At 41.4% G+C, this 21,713-nt stretch overlaps 1 protein-coding gene across 1 annotated transcript in view; it reads right to left on the minus strand.

Annotated features, from left to right (window-relative positions):
• The window catches only part of LOC145403139 (putative neural-cadherin 2), a 180,275-nt gene that overhangs the window by 58,594 nt on the left and 99,968 nt on the right, over positions 1–21,713 (minus strand). The window contains exons 19-25 of the mRNA XM_080274964.1: positions 19,679–19,884; positions 19,278–19,450; positions 10,360–10,502; positions 9,761–9,890; positions 8,437–8,537; positions 2,945–3,106; positions 818–1,009 (exon numbers count right to left, since the gene is read on the minus strand). Of these exons, the coding sequence (XP_080131090.1) occupies positions 818–1,009; positions 2,945–3,106; positions 8,437–8,537; positions 9,761–9,890; positions 10,360–10,502; positions 19,278–19,450; positions 19,679–19,884 (1,107 nt within the window). The remainder of the gene's footprint in view (positions 1–817; positions 1,010–2,944; positions 3,107–8,436; positions 8,538–9,760; positions 9,891–10,359; positions 10,503–19,277; positions 19,451–19,678; positions 19,885–21,713) is intronic.

Genomic DNA, 21,713 nt, shown 5'->3' on the forward strand with positions numbered 1-21,713 from the left:
GTGACCTTTACCTTGGACAGACTGCGCTCAAAATCAAATTACTTCCTTCATTCCCAACCCTTAACCCTTCCATCAAGTTTGGTCCAAATCTGATCAAAATTATCCGAGATGACTTTGCTTGTCGCCTTTGACATTTGACCTTTCCCTGCGACCTTGACTTTTGACATTATTTTCAAAATCAAATCTATTTATTCTTGCCTTACCCTGAACAGTTCCTCTAAGTTTGGTCTAAATCGGATGAAAACTTAAGTTAACCTTGTTACGTGCCTTTGACCTTTGATCTGTTGTCAAAGGCCTAAAAAGTTATAGATACTAATCTCCTTGTAACTCTCTGTCTGTCTGTCTGTCTGTCTCTCTCTCTCTCTCTCGGTATTTGTGTCTACCTATCTGTCTGTTTGCCTGTCTATCTACTCATCCATCGATCCATGCATCCTTTTGTATTTCTTTTTTTATATACCTTCTCTTGCTTTCTGCCTTTTTAAGTTTCCATTTATATATCTGTCTATTAGTATATATATCTACAAATATCAGTCTGTCTATCTGTATTTCTACTTGTCTGTGTGTCTGTCTATACAGGGTGATTAAAAAGTCAGGTTACATAGGAAGGAAGATCACTGCAGTTGTAAGGAACATGTGCATAAGCGCATTGCCTTTGGTGGTGACCATATCCAACTTGTGCTGCGACTGTTCTCCCATGACATTAAAAAAAAAAAAAAAGCAGTATTCCCCATGTAATATAACAAACTCACACTGTATATCCATCTATCCATCGAACTGTTTTTATTTATCTGTTCATCTGTCACAATGAATAGCCCACCTGACAGCCCTAACCGTGTGCCAGCGTCCATCAGTGAACTGCGCCTGAGAGAGACACATTGAGGTGGTGGGGTCAGGATGGTACTTCAAAAGCACACACAGGTCGCTTTTCACCAGCTGAAGTACTAGGTGGTTTCTTCCTCGCTCTCCAGACACAGAGACAAGTCGTCCTTCACCTTGTCTCGTCCGAAACCTGATGAGAAAAGGGAATTAATTGTCCTCATCATCGTCTTCATCGTCGTCGTCAGACAAATTTATTCAGCATGGGAAAGTATGCGTGACAACACTGTGAATCACAAACCAGAGGAGCAGTAGTTTGTGTGGCACAGGAGGCTTTGCCCACCTCGTCCTCAGTGATTTACTCTGCATTTTACATCTCGGCATTCTCTTGTATGTTACTTATGCAAAATAAGTGGATACCGAAACGAGAATATAGCATATAAGTGGCTGGGGAATGGCTGGGAAAAGGAGAGAGATGAGAAGGGTGGAAGAGATCAGTAGGGTGGGAGTAATGGAAACAATGAAGAAAGTCAAAGTGCGGAAAGGCCCAGGAACTAATGGAATGCATGGTGAAATGCTGAAGCACAGGGGAGAAATACTAATAGAATGGATATGGAAGTTGTACAGTTTGGCCTAGGAAGAAGGTAGAGTCCGTGAGGATTGGAAGTCAGGTATAATTATTATTCCCCTGTACAAAGGAAAAGGGGAAAAAGAAGTGTGTGGTAATCATAGGGATATTTGTCTTCTCGGTGTAATAGGAAAAGTATATGGTAGGATACTTATTGACAGAGTTTGGGAAATAATAGAGGAATTAGTTGGAAAAGAACAGGGAGGTCCAAAGAAGGGAAGAGTTGTGTAGATCAGATATTCATCCTAAGGTATTTAGTGGCAAGGCATCAAGAGAAGGAAAAGAAGTTGTATGAGGCCTTCACGGATCTGGAGAAAGCATATGACAGAATGGATAGATAAGGAATGTGGAGTTAAGGATAATTATACAGTAGAGGGTAAATGGGAAGCTCTTGAAAGGCGTGAAGAGTATGTATGAGGGCACTAGGACTGCAGTGTGTGTGGATGGTGAACTGAGTGAAATGTTGGACTGAAACAGAGATGTGTCATGTCTTCATATTTATTCAGTCTGTATATTGATGGAGTTATAAAAGAGATATAAGGTAGGGCAGTGGATGTTGGCGTGATCCCAGTAAGAGAGGGCAGCGTATGGAAACTACCTGTTCTGTTGTTTGCGCATGATACCGTGTTGTTATGTGAACACGAAGGGGAGCTGCAAGGCTTGGTGGATGAGTTTGGAATAGTGTGTAAGAAACGGAATCTAAAGATGAATGTAGAGAAGAGTAAAGTTATGGTCTTCGAGAGAAATGAAGCCATTGAATGCACAGTGAAGTTAGATGATGAGGAAGTGGAAAATGTGAGTGCATTTAAGTATTTGGATGATGTGGTGAGTAAAGACGGAAATTTAGAGGATGAAGCGCTTGACAGGGTACAGCAGAGAAGAATGGTTACTGGTTCTTTGACAGCAGTGATAAGAAGTAGGGAAGTAAACAGGGAAGTAAAAAAAGTCGCTGCATGATAGTATTGTGATACCAACTTTAACGTATGGAAGCGACGCTTGAACCTTGTTGGAAGGACAAATGTCAAGAGTGAGAGCAGCGGAAATGAGTTATGTGAAAGGAACATCTGGAGTTATATGCAGAGACAGACTGACAAATGGGGAAGTGAAGTAGTGTTGTGGTCTGGATGTGGATGCGACAAGAAAAGCGTTAGGAGAAATAAACTGAGGTGGTTAGTCCATGTGGTGATGATGTACAGTGAGCGACCAAGGAGGAGAGAGTGAGTGAGGTGGAGGGGGGCAGAGAAAGGGGAAGACCGAGGATGAGATGGAGGGATGGACTGGAGGTAAATGAGGGAGGAGGGTGTGAGCTGGGGGAGAGCAGCGTAATGGCAGAGGAAAGGGCAACATGAAGGTGATTTGTTTGTGGCCACCCCTTTCGATATTAAAGCGTCTGGCTATAGATAGATTAACATGCCCTTGCACCTGTTCCCCCCCTCCCCCCCAGAAAAAAAATCACTATGGAAGAGGTGCTACGAAGCCTCCTGTGCCAAGGACCAGTACCTGAAGTGGACGGTAGTAATATAGGGCGGAGGTGTGAATGACAGGACTGCTTTGATGTAGCTGTTTGACGTGAAGGTGACGGGCTGCGTTGGCAAGGAACAGTCTGGCCCCGTCCATCCCGCCTCACACTCACACCGCAGCTCACTTGGCGATCCGCCACACCTGTAGTTTTTTCTTACTTTAGTCCATACTTATCCTTCTGTAGATTGCTTCACGTACCTCAGCAGCATTAACACACAATTCTACTTCACTGCATACTATCCATGGTACTTCTTCGTGACTAGCATCCTATTCTAGTATTAATCTATTGCTATAACTCAACATTCAAGATGGAGAGACACTTTTAGGCCAATGCTCAGTAAGAGTACACAAGGATGGGTGTACAGTAGGGTGGTCCAAAAATGCGAAAAACAGCATAGCATGACACAAGTTGCGTCTGTTCCCTTTCACCAAACGAACCTGCAAAATTTCAATTCTCTGGCTTAATATTTAGAGGTCGCTACAGTTTTCACTTTTTGCTATCATCACATTATTACACTGCATCATAGCCAACTTGAACACTGAACATAAAAATAGAAGTTTTTGTCACTAATGTTAAAATAAAGAGTATGCACATACTCATAAAGGTCATTTCAGCACAGTAATCCCTGCTATATATCAATGAAAATGCTATTTATTGAAAGCCTCCTTCAAACAATACGGAATGTTATGCTGATGCTGCCTCACGATGGTCAGGATGTACTGTTTCTGTCTGTCGTCCTTCGTGAGGGTCGAGTTGAATTTTGTCACAAGAGAAATTGCTCTTTCAGTGCAGTCATTGACAACGGAAATCTTATCACAGGCCACTTTGAACCGTTTGTAGATGGGGTCTTCATCCCATTCCTGGGGCATCTTCTGTAAAAGTCAGTCAGCTTCTTCATCTCCATCTGGAAGGAGGGCTTCAAAAATGCACATGGTCATTGTTGTCACGAACTCACTCAGCGGCTGCCAAGGAAAAAAGTTCTTGCCTTGAAGTCACTGCAGAGCTTTTTCTCTTTGGAAGTCCCTTCAGGTTCTAAATTATAGCATTCATTTTTGAGAAGTCAATCCGTTCGCCGAAAAAGGCGAAGCCGATCATATCCTCTGAAACGTGCCAGACATGGTGTACTGGTTGGAAATTAATGCCATTAACATTTTTGCACCTTGCACCGTAATATCCCATATTTTTATACATTTTTTACGATAATGCTGTGTATTATCTACATCGGTTGAGTATTTATTTTTTTCAGTTGAACGATGACACTTGAGGCTAATATGTTGCCAGTGGGTTCCTATATATTTTGTGATATGTCTCCACACTTTTAAAAGAAAAATTCACAGTCAGTTTAAAAATTCATTTATTGTAAGGGTCCCTAAGGGGAGAAGGGAAAACGAGATGCAAGCTCTCTCCGTGTTTTGATTTGTCAGCGGGCAGCATTACGGCCTCCTGCTGAGTTTTTCTTTCTTCTAGCTCCATCATGATTTAGTGTACCAACTTCTATTCCCCTAAAAGGGCAACAAGTTTTGGAACGAGTCTTGAAGCAGTCTGGGAGCAAGTCTTGATATTAGTCTGGGAGTGTACTTTAATCAAGTTCTGGCAGAGTATTTTACTTCTGACACTGGGTCCAGCATGGCCATTGTCGTTTTTTTTTATTTATTTTTTTTTTTTATGTAGTATTCAAGTCTTACCCAGACCTGGTAACCAGTCCAACATCCCTGTTGTCACCTAGCATGAATGGAGAAGCTGTACATAATCAAAGGACCATTTCAACAGTCAGGGTGTTTCGTCAACCTCCTGCATCACCCTATTCTCCTTTCCAGAAAACCTGAAGGGTCAACGCTACCAAGAATATCTTATACCCTTCTTCAGGTCATAGTGAGGACACCCCTTTAAATTAGGTCCATTTATTATTTTATTTTAGAATCTATTACTAATGACAGTTATCTCAAATATTTAATATATATTCTATAATCTTTAATTTAAATGTACTGGTCACTCATTTTTATTTGTGAGTGGGTTTTGGGTGGTTATTTTTCCAACAGTACATAATGGTGGCCGGTACAATGCCGCCTCCAAGCTGCAAGAGCTGTCTCGGCGGGGCTTCGCTCAGGCAGGCCACTTTGGAGATGGCACATGAAGTCAAGGTCGTTTTGGGGAGAGTATCTGGCAATCATCGCTTCGTTCCTGTACTTGACATACCTGAGTGCAACAAACAGGCCGACACTGCATATCACATGCCTTTCCTGAACTGTAAGCTTAAACTGAGCCCTGAACAGGTATATCTTGAAAGTGCAGATGGCTTTCTCCACCCACCTGGCTTGGTGGAAGGCACCAGATGTTCTAGATTTCTAGAACATTCTACAATCTAAATTTCACTCGAGAATATCCTCTTAAATGTCCACGTTTAGAGCGACCTCTAAACTTTGTCAGATCTGCCTCATTTTTTTACATGTTACTGAGGCACTGAATTGGATTAAGGACATCTGTGTCTGAATCAGTATACGCAATGTGAAATTTCAGTATATGACCATGGACCACCCTAATGTAGAGGCTTATTTACACTGACTCTAGCAGGTGGCTTGGGAGCCTTCGTAACACTTCTTAAGCGATTAATCTTGCATATTACTCCTTGACATTCTTATGTACCGGGTATGCAGTTTACAGTATGTTCATTTAATATCGTCATACTTTTCACGAATTACATACAGGTTGATATTGAGGTGAAATGTGCAGAATAAATGGCTAAGGAAGAAGTATTGTGAAATGTCGAAAGCTACTTTGAATACGACTCATATTCTGACACAAACAGGACAGCGGTGTAGGTTGGAATAAAACTTGCAAATATCACTCCATTTCATTGGCGCTAACAAAAAGCCTACACGTGGTGACGCTGCGTACTCTGGGTGGAACAGCTGCAGTGTCCACCAAGGAGCCAAACCTCTTCATATTGCTCTTCACCTCGCCCTAGGGAAGGACCCTGGTCCGACTCTGGATAGCTGCTGTCTATCACAGGGGGACGCCAGTTCCCTGTATTGTGTATGTACTGTGCTGTACCAGTAGGACGCCCTCGAAGAAGCAGTTACTTACAGGTCGACGGGCCTGCTAGGTTAGACAGACCGGGATTAAGCAACGACACCAAGAACATTCTGTTAATTTTGTTTTTAAATCTCACGTACTGTACATTATGTCTGACATAGAGGAACGGCATGTCCAGAACGTGGTTCAGTGAACCGGGGTTTTCAAGCTTTTTATCCCGACCTACATGATTGGACAGTTTGCGTCAATATTGCTGACGTTCCTTAGTCAGAGACTAAATAATAATCACCATCGTCATCATCATCTCCGACACCTTGCTCCCTCCTGAGAACCTCTGAAGAGGGGATGGCCATGACGAAAATGCCTTCAGGCTACCTTATCTTCGCAAGCCATTCTCACCCTTTTAGACATTTTTCATCTTCCTACTCTTTCCCCATATACTGCCCACTCTTTTCTTTCATATCACATGAATTCTACCTCTATCAACGCTGCCCTTGATCTCGCATTCACAAACTTTATTTGGCACCCTCTCAATGTGCATTCTTTGTACAGTACATGTCCATACCTTCTCAACATATTCCTCTATATCCACTCCGCCATTTCACATCACATTCCTATAGTTCCTTTTTCCATTTCATTACGCCTATAAAAATCACTGTTACTTACATCCTCCATCCTCCCCATGCATGCAGGTCTTCTAAGAAAAGTCATTTCTAACGCTTGTAACTTAGACAGCTCTCTATCACTCCCTGCCCAGGATTCGCTCTCATACGAGTGTCGGCAGCAAAACACTTTCTTGCAGGGCTGTCTTAACCTCCATACTAACTATCCTACCCTTCAAAATACAACGAAGTTCTTCATTTACTCTTCTCTCTTGAACTGATCTCTGCTTACCCTCACCCTCCATTTTGCTATATTTACGCAATATAGCTGCCAGATATTCAACACTATCAACTTCCTCTAGCATTTCACCTCCCATCTTAACCCTGCATTTCACTATTTTTTCTCTCTGCTCTGTACTGCCTACAGAAATCTGGTGTGTCATATTGTTTCCTTTTACATATCATTATTATTTTCTCTCATCAGTTTTAATTTCAGCTTTCTTCTTATACAAATTGTATGAAATTCATTCACTACCTTTAGCAAACCAATCTCTCAGCCATAAAAAACAACATCGTTACCATATAGGCAGGTTACAAGATTTCATTCATTGTTATTTAACTTATGTATTGCTCTTATATCTGCTGTTCTCACTTTCAACTCTTTGACTACATCACCCACATATACACTGAACAACGATGGTGACATAACGCGTCCCTGTCGGACACCTACATTAATGTAAAAAGGATTGCTGAGTTTGATACCCACCTTCACATATACAGTACTATCCTCAAACAAGAATTCTTTTTCCTTAGCAAAATCCCTCTTACTCCCTATATTCCTAACACACTCCATAATCTTTCCCAATTCGCCCTATCACAAGCTTTCCCCGAAGCCATAAATGCAACATATAGCCTTTTATTCTTTGCAATGTAGTTCTCCAGTAAAATTGTCAGTGTAAATATCGGATCCGTGCATTCCCTACCCTTTCTAAACCCACCCAGCTCCTCATTTATGTAATGCTACGCATTCTCTCTGTGGGCACCCTACCATAATTCCTTTCCTGGTATAGTCAATAAAATGATCGCTTTGTGATTCTTACACTCTTTTTTTATTCAGTGGAACTATTACCTCCTTTCCCCATCTTCTGGTACTATCCCTGTATCCCATGTCAGTCCACACACACTGACCATTATGCTGACTGTCTTATTATCGTCATACTTCAGCACTGCATCAAAAACATCCTGACCCTGTTTTTCATCCATTGTCCATCAGTCAAAACATCCATTCATTTCTCCAAGCATTCTTCTGTCCATCCGATCCATCCAACCGTCAATGCATTATCCGTCCATCCGCCCATCCCTCCATCCGTCAATGTATTATGCATCCATCACGTTATTATCCATCTATCCATCCACCCATCTATCCATCCTTCCTTCATCGAATCCTTTGCTGACAGAAGGGGGAACTAGGACATAGAAGTCACTGGAGAACAGGCATGAGCCAATATTCTCCGACAATCCTCTGCCAGCATTGTGTATTCCCTTTTATATTTGTCACTCTTCCCTAAACGACAGAGTACCCGGATTTCTCATACTCCTTTGTTGTGTGTTTCATATTGCTATCACAGGGAAATAATTCATGGTAACACCTGGGGCTAAGATACGAATAAATGTCTGTGTTTGGATGGGTAAATTGGGAGCGTGTCGTCCTGTCCCGGCTACCTCCCTTTCTTTGGGGGAAGCAGCCTAGGTATATAGATGTAGACAGAATACCTCCCAGTGCCACAACAGGCGAAGAAATGGCGCCAAATTTCTGCTCATGGGTGTACACTTACCTGGCATGCACACCACATCGCAGTCCAGCCAAATGACACTCTGCCGCAGGACATCCCGGGGTGCTGTGCCTACCAAACAGACTCGATCCCAGGTCAAGCAGCTGCTCTCGCATACCAGGGCGTAAGTGAGTATGTTAGTGGCAATAGCAACAGTTTACCCTTACTCAGAGATAAACTAGGATGACATGGAGGGATGGGTGGAGAGGTAGATGAGTGAGGGTAGTGAGTTGGAGAGACATCAACCTGATGGCGGAGGCAGTGACCTGTGGCGATTCATCTGTGGGCAAATGGTAGACACAGGCCCAAATTCTCGTCAGCAAGGAGGCTCCCGAATACGTCTTCCTTGGCGATTTTTTTTTTTTAAATAACTGGTTAACGTCTTTTTGTACGTCATTAATGCAGAGTATGGCTATGTTAGAAAGATTTGTGTAATACAGAACAGGGCAGTAACGTGTACTAAGCTAAATAAATCGCTTAGGAAAAGGCGTTAGGGTAGCTTCCTTAACCGACGGGAATGCGGTCTTATGAACTTCAACATTTCTGGCCTGACTGTTAATGGACGATTTTATTCAGCTCAGGGAAGACATCGTGTGTGCAGGGGTTAATGAAGGCTGTAACTGTATTCTTTTCACTCTAACTTGCCTAAAATTGCCACCCATCCAGCTTGAGTACAGTGTTTTAACAAGAGATCAGCACTAGAATATGGTGCAAATCGTGAATAAGTGCTGTGGAAAGGATGTAGAGCCACACTTCTGTCTTATCCTGCCAATGAGTTACGTGAAATAAGCTGCAAAAAGACAAAAATCTGTGTCAAGTTAAGCTAATGCAACTATAAGCCTTCTAGTTACATACCGTAAATAAAGTCTCTCATGACGGGTAAAATCATCTGCAGCTAGTAAGAATAAATTGAAAGATACATCCTCGGAGTTATTTTTTAGCGACACAGCACTTCCTCCATTTCCAAAGGTAATTTCAGGTTGACTATAAACTTGTGGCGGCGATTAAAACATGATTTCAAATACTCTCTGATATTAAGGGGTTGATTAAGACCGGCTCTGACTTTTTTGTTAGTAAAGTCGTCTTGAGTTTGAGTAAAATATAGTGATGCTGATGATGATTGATGGTTGATGATGATGATAAATGATGATTAATAATAATAATAATAATAATAATAATAATAATAATAATAATAATATGTCGCAGAAGATACATAAATCAAATGTATATAGTGAAATGTCTCAAGGTACTGTCTTGTATCTCACATTGTTTTTCTAGTAACAATCATTTTACTTTTGGTGTAAGCATTAAGCACCGAGACACTCACCTCCCTATTCACACGTAGGTTCCTGATGCAGCCTGTGAAGTGAGAAAGAGCAGGGAAGGTGGAGTGTGGCAGGGTCGATCTAATGGCAGACACTCCAGCAAAACCACCCACTTGCACCACCTTGGCCGATCTGAAGTATATCATTCACTTATTTGTTTATGGTAAGTTAGTCTCTGCAGCGGTTGATCATTTTCAGAAACCATTTTTGCTTCGTCCTATTTTTACCCTCAACATGCTTTCTAGTTTGGTTGAGAATGGTTTTGGTCTGTATCAGTGATTTATTAATGCACCACCAAGCAATCTTACAACGGAAACTCACACCAAGTTAATTGTGAGGTGTCTGATAACAGTAAGAGTGACGATATGAGAGTAAGGGAACTGTATGAGTAAGGGTATAGTATAAGCAAACTCACACACAACTTAACCCTTTGAGTCCGGGGATGTCTCTTTTCATACTGAAGAGGTTAGATACAACTCTGGTAAACCCCTTCAGTTCTTGAGAAGTTGCGTAAAATATTCTGACGCCAGCAAGAGCAAATTGTCAAGGACGTCACCCGGATTCACAGTACTAAACTCAAGGAACTTTACGATCATGGTACCTGAAGATATGGGATGAGGCCGGCAGTCTGACAGCTCCCCGGCAGGTGTGGGTATCGGGCGAAGGTGTGTTTGCGGTGGCGGGTTTGTGATGTGCCTGGTCCATGCTCATCCCGGAACACAGATCCACAGTCATTTCCATCAACTGATTAATAGAATGCCCGATAAAATGCGTTGTTATTCAGTCAGTTGATAATTTAACACGTCTTTATTTTGCAACATCAATCTATACTATAAAAGCAACTGTGCCTCACTCTGTGGTGGGTGGGTGAGCAGGGCTGGTGGGTGTGTGGATAGGACAGTGAGTGGGTGGGATGAGTATACGTATTTATGGATGTGTGGGTTAGTGGGCAGTGGGAATATAGGTCCATGGAGTAAATAGGTCCATGATAGGAATGGTCCATGATAGCAATAGTCCATGTGGGAATATAGTTTCATGGGGAACAGTTGTGAAAGTGGGCCAGAAGGTAAAAAAATAGGTCTGTAGGGAAAATTCGTCCATAGAGAAAACAGTTCCATTGAGGGGAAAGTGGTTCAGAGAGAGGGGGGGAAAGGGTCCATGGAGGGAATAGGGGTAAAGGGAGGGAAAAAAGTCCATGAGAAAATAAGTCAATGAAAAAGAAAAGGTTCATGGGGGAAAATGGGATCATGGGGAAAAATAGGTCCATGGAGGAAAACCACTGTAGGCCCATAACAGTGAAATTATAGGTTCATGGTGAAAATAGGTCTATGGTGGAAAATAAGTGAGGAGTAGCAGTGTCCAGGCAGCCAATATTGCCTAATTCAATGGGCCAAGTTTCCATTCACTCATCATTCAAACTCACTGAATCCAGGCTTCATCTGATAGGCCCAGAAAATTTCACCACATCCTGTAGCTTCATATACTGTACACTTATCCGACAGAGCCAATCCGAACGCTATCACGTTAAAAAGGGGTGCCAAGTCCCTGGTCATGAGCTTCTTCGCACAAAATTCATCCAGGCAGCTCGATCTCTTGTCAGTCCCTTAGCCTTACCAACATCCATACCTCTCTTCCTCACACACTTATCCACCATATCCTTTCACCTTCTTCTTGGCCTACCTCGCCTCCATCGTTCTTCAAATTCTCTCAGATATCCCTTTTTCACCACTCTATTGTCATCCATTCTCTCCACATGGCCATACCATCTCAGTACACTCTCTTCCTTACTCTGCATCTTTCACGAATCACATTATTCCGTATCCTATCCACTCTCTGTACTCCACATACATTCCTCAGCAGTCCCATCTCCACTGCTCCTACTCTTGGGATGTGTTGCTGATACGAGGGCAATGAGAGGACAATGTGGAGGTTTGTCACATCATATGGTTGTGGTATGCAAGATCAAGGTGAGATGAGTGAGATGGACCAGGAGAGAGAGGAACAGTCAGGATGACAGACTGAAAGTCGAGAAGCTGAGGATCAAAGAAATGGCAGATGAATACAGGTCCAAAGTAGGGGGGGGAGTTGGAATCAGTAAATTAGAATGAAATGGATCTGGACAACGTATGAAAAATACATAGGGATTGCTTAGTTAGGAATACTAAAGCGGTGTGTGGTGTGGCAAGAGTAACAACAAAGATGAAAGGTACGGCATGGCGGGATGACGAGGTTAAGACAGCAGTGGAAGAAAAGAGGAAGAAGTGGCTAGAGTGGTTACAGTACAGGGTTCAATTGAAATAAGAAATGAATATATTGAAAGCAAGAAGCGCATAAAGAGACTAGTGAAGAGGAAAAACAAAGAGGTAAATAATGATCTCAGAAGAAATATGAATGCAAACTACTCTGAAAATAGGAAGTTAATCTGGATGGGGGTGCGGAAATGTAGAAGTGACAGTGGAAAGAAATATGAAAGTGTGAAGGATGTCAGTGATAGATTATTAACCCACGGGGATGAAGTAAGGACCAGATGGAAAGAATATTTTGAAAGTCTGATGAATGGGAATGGAGAGAGCAGAGCGGCCGTAAACATGATTGTTTTGGGGGGTGTACAGAGAAGGAATGCAGCGCCAGGAAACAAGACACTTGCAGAGGTGAAGAACGCTTTGAAGCGGATGAAAAAAGGGAAAGCAGCTGGGGGTGATGTGAATGCAGAGATGATTAAGGATTGTGAAGAAAGCGAAATGAAGTGCTTGTTGGAGATATGTAAGAAGGCATGGATGAGTGAAACTGTGCCAGTAGACTGGAAAAAGGCTGTGATTTTAACGCTGAACAAAAATAAAGGTGAGCGAAATGAGTACAAGAATTATCATGGCATAAATATGCTGAGTGCTGTACGGAAGGTGTATGGAAGAATTATTAAAGAGAAAGTAAGAGAGATGTCAGAAGGCCTTGTCAGTGATGAACAGGGTGGCTTTAGGAATGGCAGAGTATGTGTAGATGAAATATCTGCCGTAAGAGGAGAATATATATATATATATATATATATATATATATATATATATATATATATATATATATATATATATATATATATATATATATATACAGTATATATATGCGAGTTTGTACTAAGCGCCACCCAAGCCAATCATGCGTTTTCATGTTATATCACTATTTTGACCCTTCATTTATATCCCAGGCTTGTCACTTGGTACAATTTGGAACTAGACATAAGGCTGAAAGTCCTCCAAAATACAACAATGAAATCGATTTGTGAGGTGAGGGTGGGTGACAGACCGCCAGCGCGGGCGAGTTTGTACCAAGCGACAACAGCAGGATGAGTCACTGCCAATCCACTTGCTATACATTGTTTGCTATTGTTAGCACCTAACAATTGTTATGAATATAACTTTAATTTATGTACCAGATTATTAAGTAAACTTTGTCAATGCTCTGACACGATAAATAAGGTCAATATTGTTTCTCATTAACCTAGAAACTCTTATGCTAATGATATGGCTACGTGCTATTTTCAGCGTTTCCAGCGCATGCTGTTGGTGGTACTGCGAAGGCATAGTTTTGCCTCGCGTGCCATTCTCCGCGTACAAAAGCTACACTCCCCCCCCGCCTTTTTTTTTTTTATGTGTTCATTGTGCTCTTAATGTCTTCTGATAGTGAGTATATTGATGACCCTACCGCTGGGCCTTCATGGGTGCAAGAGAGTTGCCCTGCTGAAGGCTCCAAGTCTTTTAAAGTGGCTGTTTTTTGCACCCACAAAGCTCGCCCTGGTCTTAGGGATAAAGCACATGGTGTCAGTGTGGCTGCTTTGGAGAGCGGTGATAGTCATAGTGATGATGGTGATAATGGTGCAGCTAGTGTGGCGTTATGTGAGGATGCTGGCGATGGTAATACGGCTCCTGGTGCTATAGTTCGTGGTGGTGAAAGTGATGGGGTTGGTGGTGATGGACGTGATAGTAGTGATGACTGGTGATAATGGTGGATGTGTGGCACTACCTGAGGGCACGGGGGGTGGTGATAATGCACGTGATGGCCTAGTGCATTATCACCACCCCCTGGTGTATATTTGATGTCTTTATGTCCATTAATAACTATGTACTGAATGGTTTTGTGATCATGAACTTTGAGTGAAAATACTGTCGCACTTGGAAAACATTTGTTTTCTCTTGCACTAATTGGTTTATCCAAATTCTGTTTATATATTCATAATCTGCATCCTTTCCTCTTTACTATGTTTTTTTTTTTTTTTTTTTTAATGGAGTCTCTAGCATCATTAATAACGGGGTTATACTTCGTTGAAGTTGTATACTAAAAATCGCCGATTTTCGGCATTTCGGAAAAAAACTATAATTTCGTATATTTGCGTATAATATTTTCAATGACTAATAACATAGGCATATTCGGCATCCTTTACCCTTCATTTTGGTCTTTGAATGAAGTCTCTACCTTTAAAAACAACAGAGTTATGATCGTTTCAATATTCGCAAACTTTAAACGCGATTTTTGGCTTTTTAGAAAAATGTCGCTTGGTACAAACTCGCAAGCGCGGCCTCATATATATATATATATATATATATATATATATATATATATATATATATATATATGCAGTACAGTTTATCATCAAATCCATTGAGCATGTCTAAGAGCGAGGCCTCGGTGCCACCTCGCCGCTGTGGATCTAAAAAGTGAGAGAGTATCATGTTGGGTGATGTTTCCTTTCGGATTCCCACATCCCAACCCATTGCACTGGAGGGAACGGTAAATTTAAGTTAAAGCAGCCACGATGGTTGACAAATATATGCAGAATGACAGTTTGCAATATACCATCACGTCATTAAACACCTCTAAGAGTGAGGCCCATTTGTCATCTCGCTGCTGCGGGTCTAAAAAGTGTGGGAGCATCACATTAGGTGATGTTTCCTTTCGGCTCTCCATACCCTGATCCACTGCACTGAGGGTAACGGTGAATTTAAGTTAATGCAGCCACTATGTTTGACAAATATATGAAAAATGAGAGCTTACAATATACGATCAGATCCATTTAAATCCTCTAAGAGAGAGGCCTCAGTGCCATCTCGCCTCTGCGGTCTGAAAAGTGTTCTTTTATAACTTCTATAATGTCTTTAACTTCTATTGTGCAAGAAAGAAGCAACCAAAGGTCAGCAGATTCTTCTGTCCAAGAAAAAAACAAAAACAAGATAACAGAGAGCCAAATTCAAAATCTGTTCGGTTTGAGATGCCTCGACACACTGCATTTGAAAGACTGGAAGTCATAGGTAGTGGGAATGAGAAAGGAAGACAGTTTCAGAGTTGGCCTGTTGTGTACATGAAGGACTGGGAGTAATGGTTAACTCTTGCATTAGAGAGTTGGACAGAAGAGGGATGAGAGTTTGGTGCTAAATGGGTGACACACACCTGCCGAAGTGGTGGAGGGATGCAAGCACACAGTTCAGAGGAGCAGTGACCACTGAAGCAGTGATATAAATGAGATAAAATTGTAACAATGCAGCAAAGAGATAGAGGTTGGAGGAAGCCAGTAAGAGGAGGAGAATTAATGAGAAGAAAAACCTTTGACTCCACCTTGTTGAGAAGTTGTACTTGTGAAATCTCACATACTGAGAGTCGTACTCTTCACATGGGCGAATAAAACCTGTGTATAAAGTCAACAACTGTGCAGGGGTAAATGATGCACAGAGTTGGCCTAGCACACTTAAACTCTTGGAAGAAGATTTTACCTTAGAGATAATATGATCATTCCAAGATAAATCCCGAGAGAATTAAACCCCAAGTATGTTTAAAAATGATGTGGGATTGAGCTGAATATTGTAAACAATTAGAGGATGCTCCTATGGAAGGTTTTAACAGGTTGAAAGTTGTAAGAACAGTTTCTGAAACATAAAAAACAAGACTTCTTACACCCCAACCAGAGATATGAGCCAGGTCAAACATTAAGTGTGTCATAACCTCATCCCTTGTTTGTTGAAGTAACTGCTGAGATGGATGCTGTGGGAAGCGAATGGAATGGTGTAGAGTGGAGTCATCAGCGTATGAGTGGATAGAGTGAGATGTACAGCTTAGAAGGTCGTTGATGAACAGAAGGAAAAGAGTTGATGAAGGGACAAAACCCTGAGGAACACCATTATTGATAGTTCTTGGAGAAGAACAATGGCCTACTAAAACAGCAGCTATAGAACGATCAGAAAGGAACTAGAGACGAAAGGATAGATAGAATGACAGAGGCCGTAAAAGGGCAATCTGGAAATTAAAGATTTATGACAGACTCAATCGAAAGCCTCTGAGATGTCAAGTGCAATGACAAAGCTTTCGCCAAGGTCCAGAAAGGAGGATGACCTGGTTTCCGAAAGGTAGGTAAGATGGTCGCCAGTGGAACATCCCTGGCGGAACCCATACTGACGATTGGAAACTAAGATGCAATAGGAAAAGTGCTATTTTTTTTTTGTTTTGTTAAGAATAGATTTAAAAACTTTTAAAATACAGGATATTAAAGCAAATGGGCGATAGTTAGAGGGCTGGGTATTGTCACCCTTCTTTGGGACAGGCTGAATGAGAGCAAACCTCCAGCAAGATGGAAAGGTACAAGTTGACAAACAAAGACAAACGAGTTTACCTAGGCAGGGTGTAAACACAGAAGCACTGTTCTTGAGGACAAGAGGAGGGGCCACATCAGGCCCACATGCCTTGTTAGTACTGAGGACAATGATGGCAGAAAATACACCAATTGAAGACCTATCAGCCACGAGGAAGTCAGAAAGGTAAAGTGACGGAGGAACAGCACCCGAATCATCTAGGTTGGAATTGGAGGCGAAAGTTTGAGCGAAAAGTTCTGCTATATCAGTAGATGAAACAGCTACAGAGCCATCAGAGTGAAAAAAAAAAAAAAAAAAAAAAAAAAAAAAAAAAGGAAGGAAGGATGATGAGGTAAAGTTGTTAGAAAGGTTTTAGCAAGGTTCCAGATGGAGCAGGAGGAATATGAGTTGGAAATTTCAGAGAATTTAACACGAATGAAATTATTTTTAGCAGAGGGAGGAACAGAGTGTGATTCCGGGGAGAAACATAAAAGGGATGAGATTCTGAGGTGGGTTGGCTCTGGTATCTTTGGTTCACACTCTCTTTGTTCTGGATAGCATTAAAACAAGCGTGTTTTTTTTTTTTTTCTTCGCATTAGTCACAGGATAAGAGAAAGGAATGTATGCTTCCATGACGGAAAGAATAACCACTGTAATGTGCAAGCACATTTAGATGTCTCACGGCCATAGAAGCAATAATCATTCCAGGGAAAATCAAAGAAGTACCAACTGAAAGCCTACAAATCAGCAGCTCCAAAGTGCCACAGCTGCCTCTTCTTGGGGGGGTCCACAGACCATACTGGGGTGATAGGACAGGTTAAAGTGATAGGGTTGTGATCAGAGGAGCCCAGTGGCGAGAAAAGCAACAGTGTAAACAGAAGAATTAGTAATAAGGAAGAGGTCAAGTATGTTGGAACTCTTTCCAAGCCGATCAGGGATATGAGTCGGGTGTTGTGGAAGCTACTCTAGGTCATTAAGGATAGAAAAGATGTAGGTTTGTTTAGCAGGTGGATCAATGAAAGGAGAACAGAAGCAAAGGTTGTGGTGAACATTGAAATCACCTAAAGTGGAGATTTCAGAGAATGGAGAAATTGATATGATACGTTCCACCTTATAATTCTTAGCTGAAGCTTTTTTCTGTCAGTAGAATTAAGGGATAAGTAAACAGCACAGATGTATTTGGTCAGAAAATAACACAATAGCCGAAGTCAGAAAGCAGAGATTTATGAGGATTCAAGTTCAGGAACACGAGAGCAAGAGATATTGTGGTGTATATATACACAACAGCCACCTTTGGCTTTGAAATGTGTATAGGGAAAGTAGGAGGATACAAAGAAAGGTTTGCTATCAGTTGCCTTAGACAGTTGAATCTCTGTGAGGAAGAGAAGGTGAGGCTTAGAGGAGGAGAGGTTGTGTTCAACAGAAAGAAAGGTACCATAGTGGAAATGCAGTGAATGTTACAGAAATGAAGAAGTGAGTCAGACAGTGCTTCCAGGCATCTCGCTTGGTTGTCACCTGGAGAGGGGCAGATGATGGGGTCTTTTATGGTCTTTTTTTCCCGCTGGGGACTCCAAGGTTGGGTGCTGAGATACCATTTTAACAAAATTTTGAATAAGAAGTGTACTGTGTAATGTGCATGTAGTTTGGCGTTGACAGTTAGATGAACTTGTATCGGAGAGCATGCTGGCCTACTCTCTGTGATATTGAAACGCTGAAAAAGTTCAGCACAGGGAGATGGTCAGAAGCTAGTCCAGAGGGCTGATGAAGCTGAAGCATTAACTCTCCCTGTCACCAGCTGTCCATCCACCTTGGGAGTACTGCTCTGTGCGACTGTTTTGTGTGTGTGTGTGTGTGTGTGTGTGTGTGTGTGTGTGTGTGTGTGTGTGTGTGTGTCCAACTCTGGTCATAAGCTTCACAGCCTGTTCTCAAGGCCCACTAATTCTTCTACATTCTATGCAACTCCACATGTCACCACTTCGGCGCTAACACCCACCGTCCATATTGAATACATGCCACGGCTGTCTCATACAGGACTGATGTATTGGTATTAGCGGGGGTGTTTCTATGACATGTCGGCTGGTGTTCTGGTAGATTAGTAATGTTTGCTTTTATGATATTTAGATCCTTAAACCGTTTCCCTGCCCCAGCAGGGAATGATTTCGAATCTGGGTCCAGTAGGACTGCAGGCCATCTCTCTCTACCAATTCAACCACCGCCTCCCCCGTACAGTTTGATCTCTTACCCGAGTTGATCTTTTCCTGTCTCTTAACGATATTCCCAACACAAACCTTTCCATTGTTCTTTGAAAACGGATTAGTTTATTTTCCATTGATTTTGTTAGTCTCCACGTCTCGCAACCGTACATCGTAGCAGGGATTATACATATGTTGCACACTTTCGTTTCATACATACTGACAAGTTACTTTTTATGATGTCTCTGTGTTTACCGTTCCAGCTGGAACAGCCAAACAAAATGTACTCTGTATATGAGTATTATAAATAAATAAATAAATTATATCCACAGATACATTTTGTTTGGCTGTTCTAGCGTGAATGGGTCAATCTTATTTTACCTGCATTACCTCTTGCAGTATTCCGGTCAGGTCCTCTAACCTTGAGGTAGTTTTACAGGACCTCATGCCATATTTGTTAGCAGGTGCTGTCCCGTCCACGTTTACAGCACTTGGCAGTTACTAGCACGCATTCTGTCCCATGTCCAGATCACCTCAGTCTATCTGTGCACATCACTCCAATTATACTGTGACCATGCATCTTTTAAATCTGCTCATGTCATACCTCTACTTGTTTATCTGTCTCTCTGTCCGTCTGTCTGTCTAAATACACCATTCACATAACACAATGTCTCCACTCCGAATAACACAGAGATTTTCAGCTGTCTTTAAGCACTAACCTGGTCCTTCCAAATGATATCTATCCTGTGCCATGCGTTGTCGGCCAGGGTGTAGGATGCGCTAAGGTTGAGGGTGACTGGCCCGGCCCCGATGTCTAGGAGTAGGTACGGTCGTCCGTTGTGCAGCTCCACCACCAACACTTCACTGGCAACCTCGTCCATTCTCTCCCTGGCTCTCTTATTGCTCCACTGCTCTCCATTTGCAGAATCACTTTTGCCCATTTCAGCTTTATCAGTCTCAGCTCTGTCCATTTCAGATTTGTCTGTTTTAGATTGGACAGTCTGAGGTTTGTGATTTCCATATTTGGCAATGTCAGTTTTGTCCGTTTCACGATGACCCATATTGTCTTTCGATGTCGGTAGTTTGGCTTCACCCTCAGGTTGATCTGAGGGAGTACGACCTGGATTTAGAAGATTTCGCAGTCCAGAATACAACAACAGGGAGTCCTTGGCCAGGGTGAGGATATCGAAACTGAGGTGAAGTTCTGTGCAGGCTGGCAGCGCAGGAAGCCACGCCCATCCCCCTTCTGAATTTGCAACCCTTCTTTCAAAATGTCGACTTAGAACCTTGCATCGTGAGCCCAGAGTTCCGTGGGGACATATGCACCTGAAAGACGAAGCTGAATGTCATTTAGCTAAACAGAAATTATCTGGTAGTAGCAAGGATAAGCTAAAAATAGACAGTCCAAGTGCCACAGGGATACTGTACATACAGTATATATATATATATATATATATATATATATATATATATATATATATATATATATATATATATATATATCTATATCTATATATATATATCTATATCTATATATATATATATCTATATATATATATCTATATATATAAATATCAATATATATATCTATATCTATATATATATATATATATCTATATATATATTTATATCTTGATATATATATATATATTCATTCATTCATTCATTGCCAGACGCCATGTATCCCAGACGGGGTGGCCAATGGCTTAGAGTTAATTGTTTTACAGGGAGGGGCACTAATCCTCCACCAACCCCACTTAACATGTAGGGATGCCAACAGCATCTGGTGTTCCCAGGCGGTCACCCATCCAAGTACTAACCAGATTATATATATATATATATATATATATATATATATATATATATATATATATATATATATATATATGTATATGTATATATCCCATTTGCTCCCAGTGTTCTCAGTACAGGACGGAACTGGCAATCATCAAAATTTAAAAGAGAAGGGAACCCACGGGTAGGGACCTATGAGCTTCGCGACTATGAGCTGACTGGCGAAGGGCGGTACGCATAGTACCTTCCCAGTACAATGCCTCGGCCAGGACATCTGGGATCCAATGGGATATATATATATATATATATATATATATATATATATATATATATATATATATATATATATATATATATATATATATATATATATATATATATATATATATATATATATATATATATATATATATATATATATATATATGTATACAGTATATATCATCTCATCAGCCGTTTGACTGTCCACTGCAGGACCGGCCTATCCGTACCGAAGTGGGGACGATACATCCAATGTATCTCTACCAAGTGGCTTAGTCTGTCTGGCAGAAATTTTATGTAGGGTGAGAAGTGCTTGGAAGTGTAACTGTAGTGTTGTAGTGGCTTTGGATGTGTGCGTAGTCTGTGAACCAAGTGTAATCGGCCCGCGCAAGCCGACTGGGTGCAAGCATACTTTATAGTATGCCACACTGGTTCAACCACAGCACCCCTTATGTCCGCCAAGCAGTACGTGGCCAGAAGAACGTTCCCAAAGTTTTTTACCATGGCGGAGCGCAAATCCTCGTTCTTCAATGTACGAAAACGCACACTTTACCACTGTACCCCAGAGGCTCCATGTATATATATATATATATATATATATATATATATATATATATATATATATATATATATATATATATATATATATAAGTAAACACACACACACACACACACACACAAAACCAAAGTTCAAGGGTCCGTATGCTCGTAGCTTGAGGAGGCTACCTAACGTCTCTTCCTTAGCGATTTATATTTGGATACACCCGGTTAATCTAATTTTGTATGTCATTTATGGAGAGTATGAAGGTATTAGAATGATTTATACAACACTGAAGAGGATAACAAGAACTAATCAGTCAAATATATCGCATAGGACACAGGTGTTAGGGAGCTTCCATAACCAATGATAATACGGGCCAAGGTATTTGCTATCATCATCTTATCTTACCCACCATCACGTGAAGCAGGAAGAATCCAGAAACAGGAAGAGGAAAGCACAAGAACTGGAAAGCTGTCAACAAAATCCCTCGTAATGTGAACCACATATCCAGTCACTGATCACGCCTGCCTTAGTATGTACTCAGTATGCGGTCTGGGTA

The sequence above is a fragment of the Coenobita brevimanus genome, chromosome 60 (genome assembly GCF_032717465.1).
Source record: "Coenobita brevimanus isolate Jiangsu-jjx chromosome 60, ASM3271746v2, whole genome shotgun sequence".
NCBI lineage: Eukaryota > Metazoa > Arthropoda > Malacostraca > Decapoda > Coenobitidae > Coenobita > Coenobita brevimanus.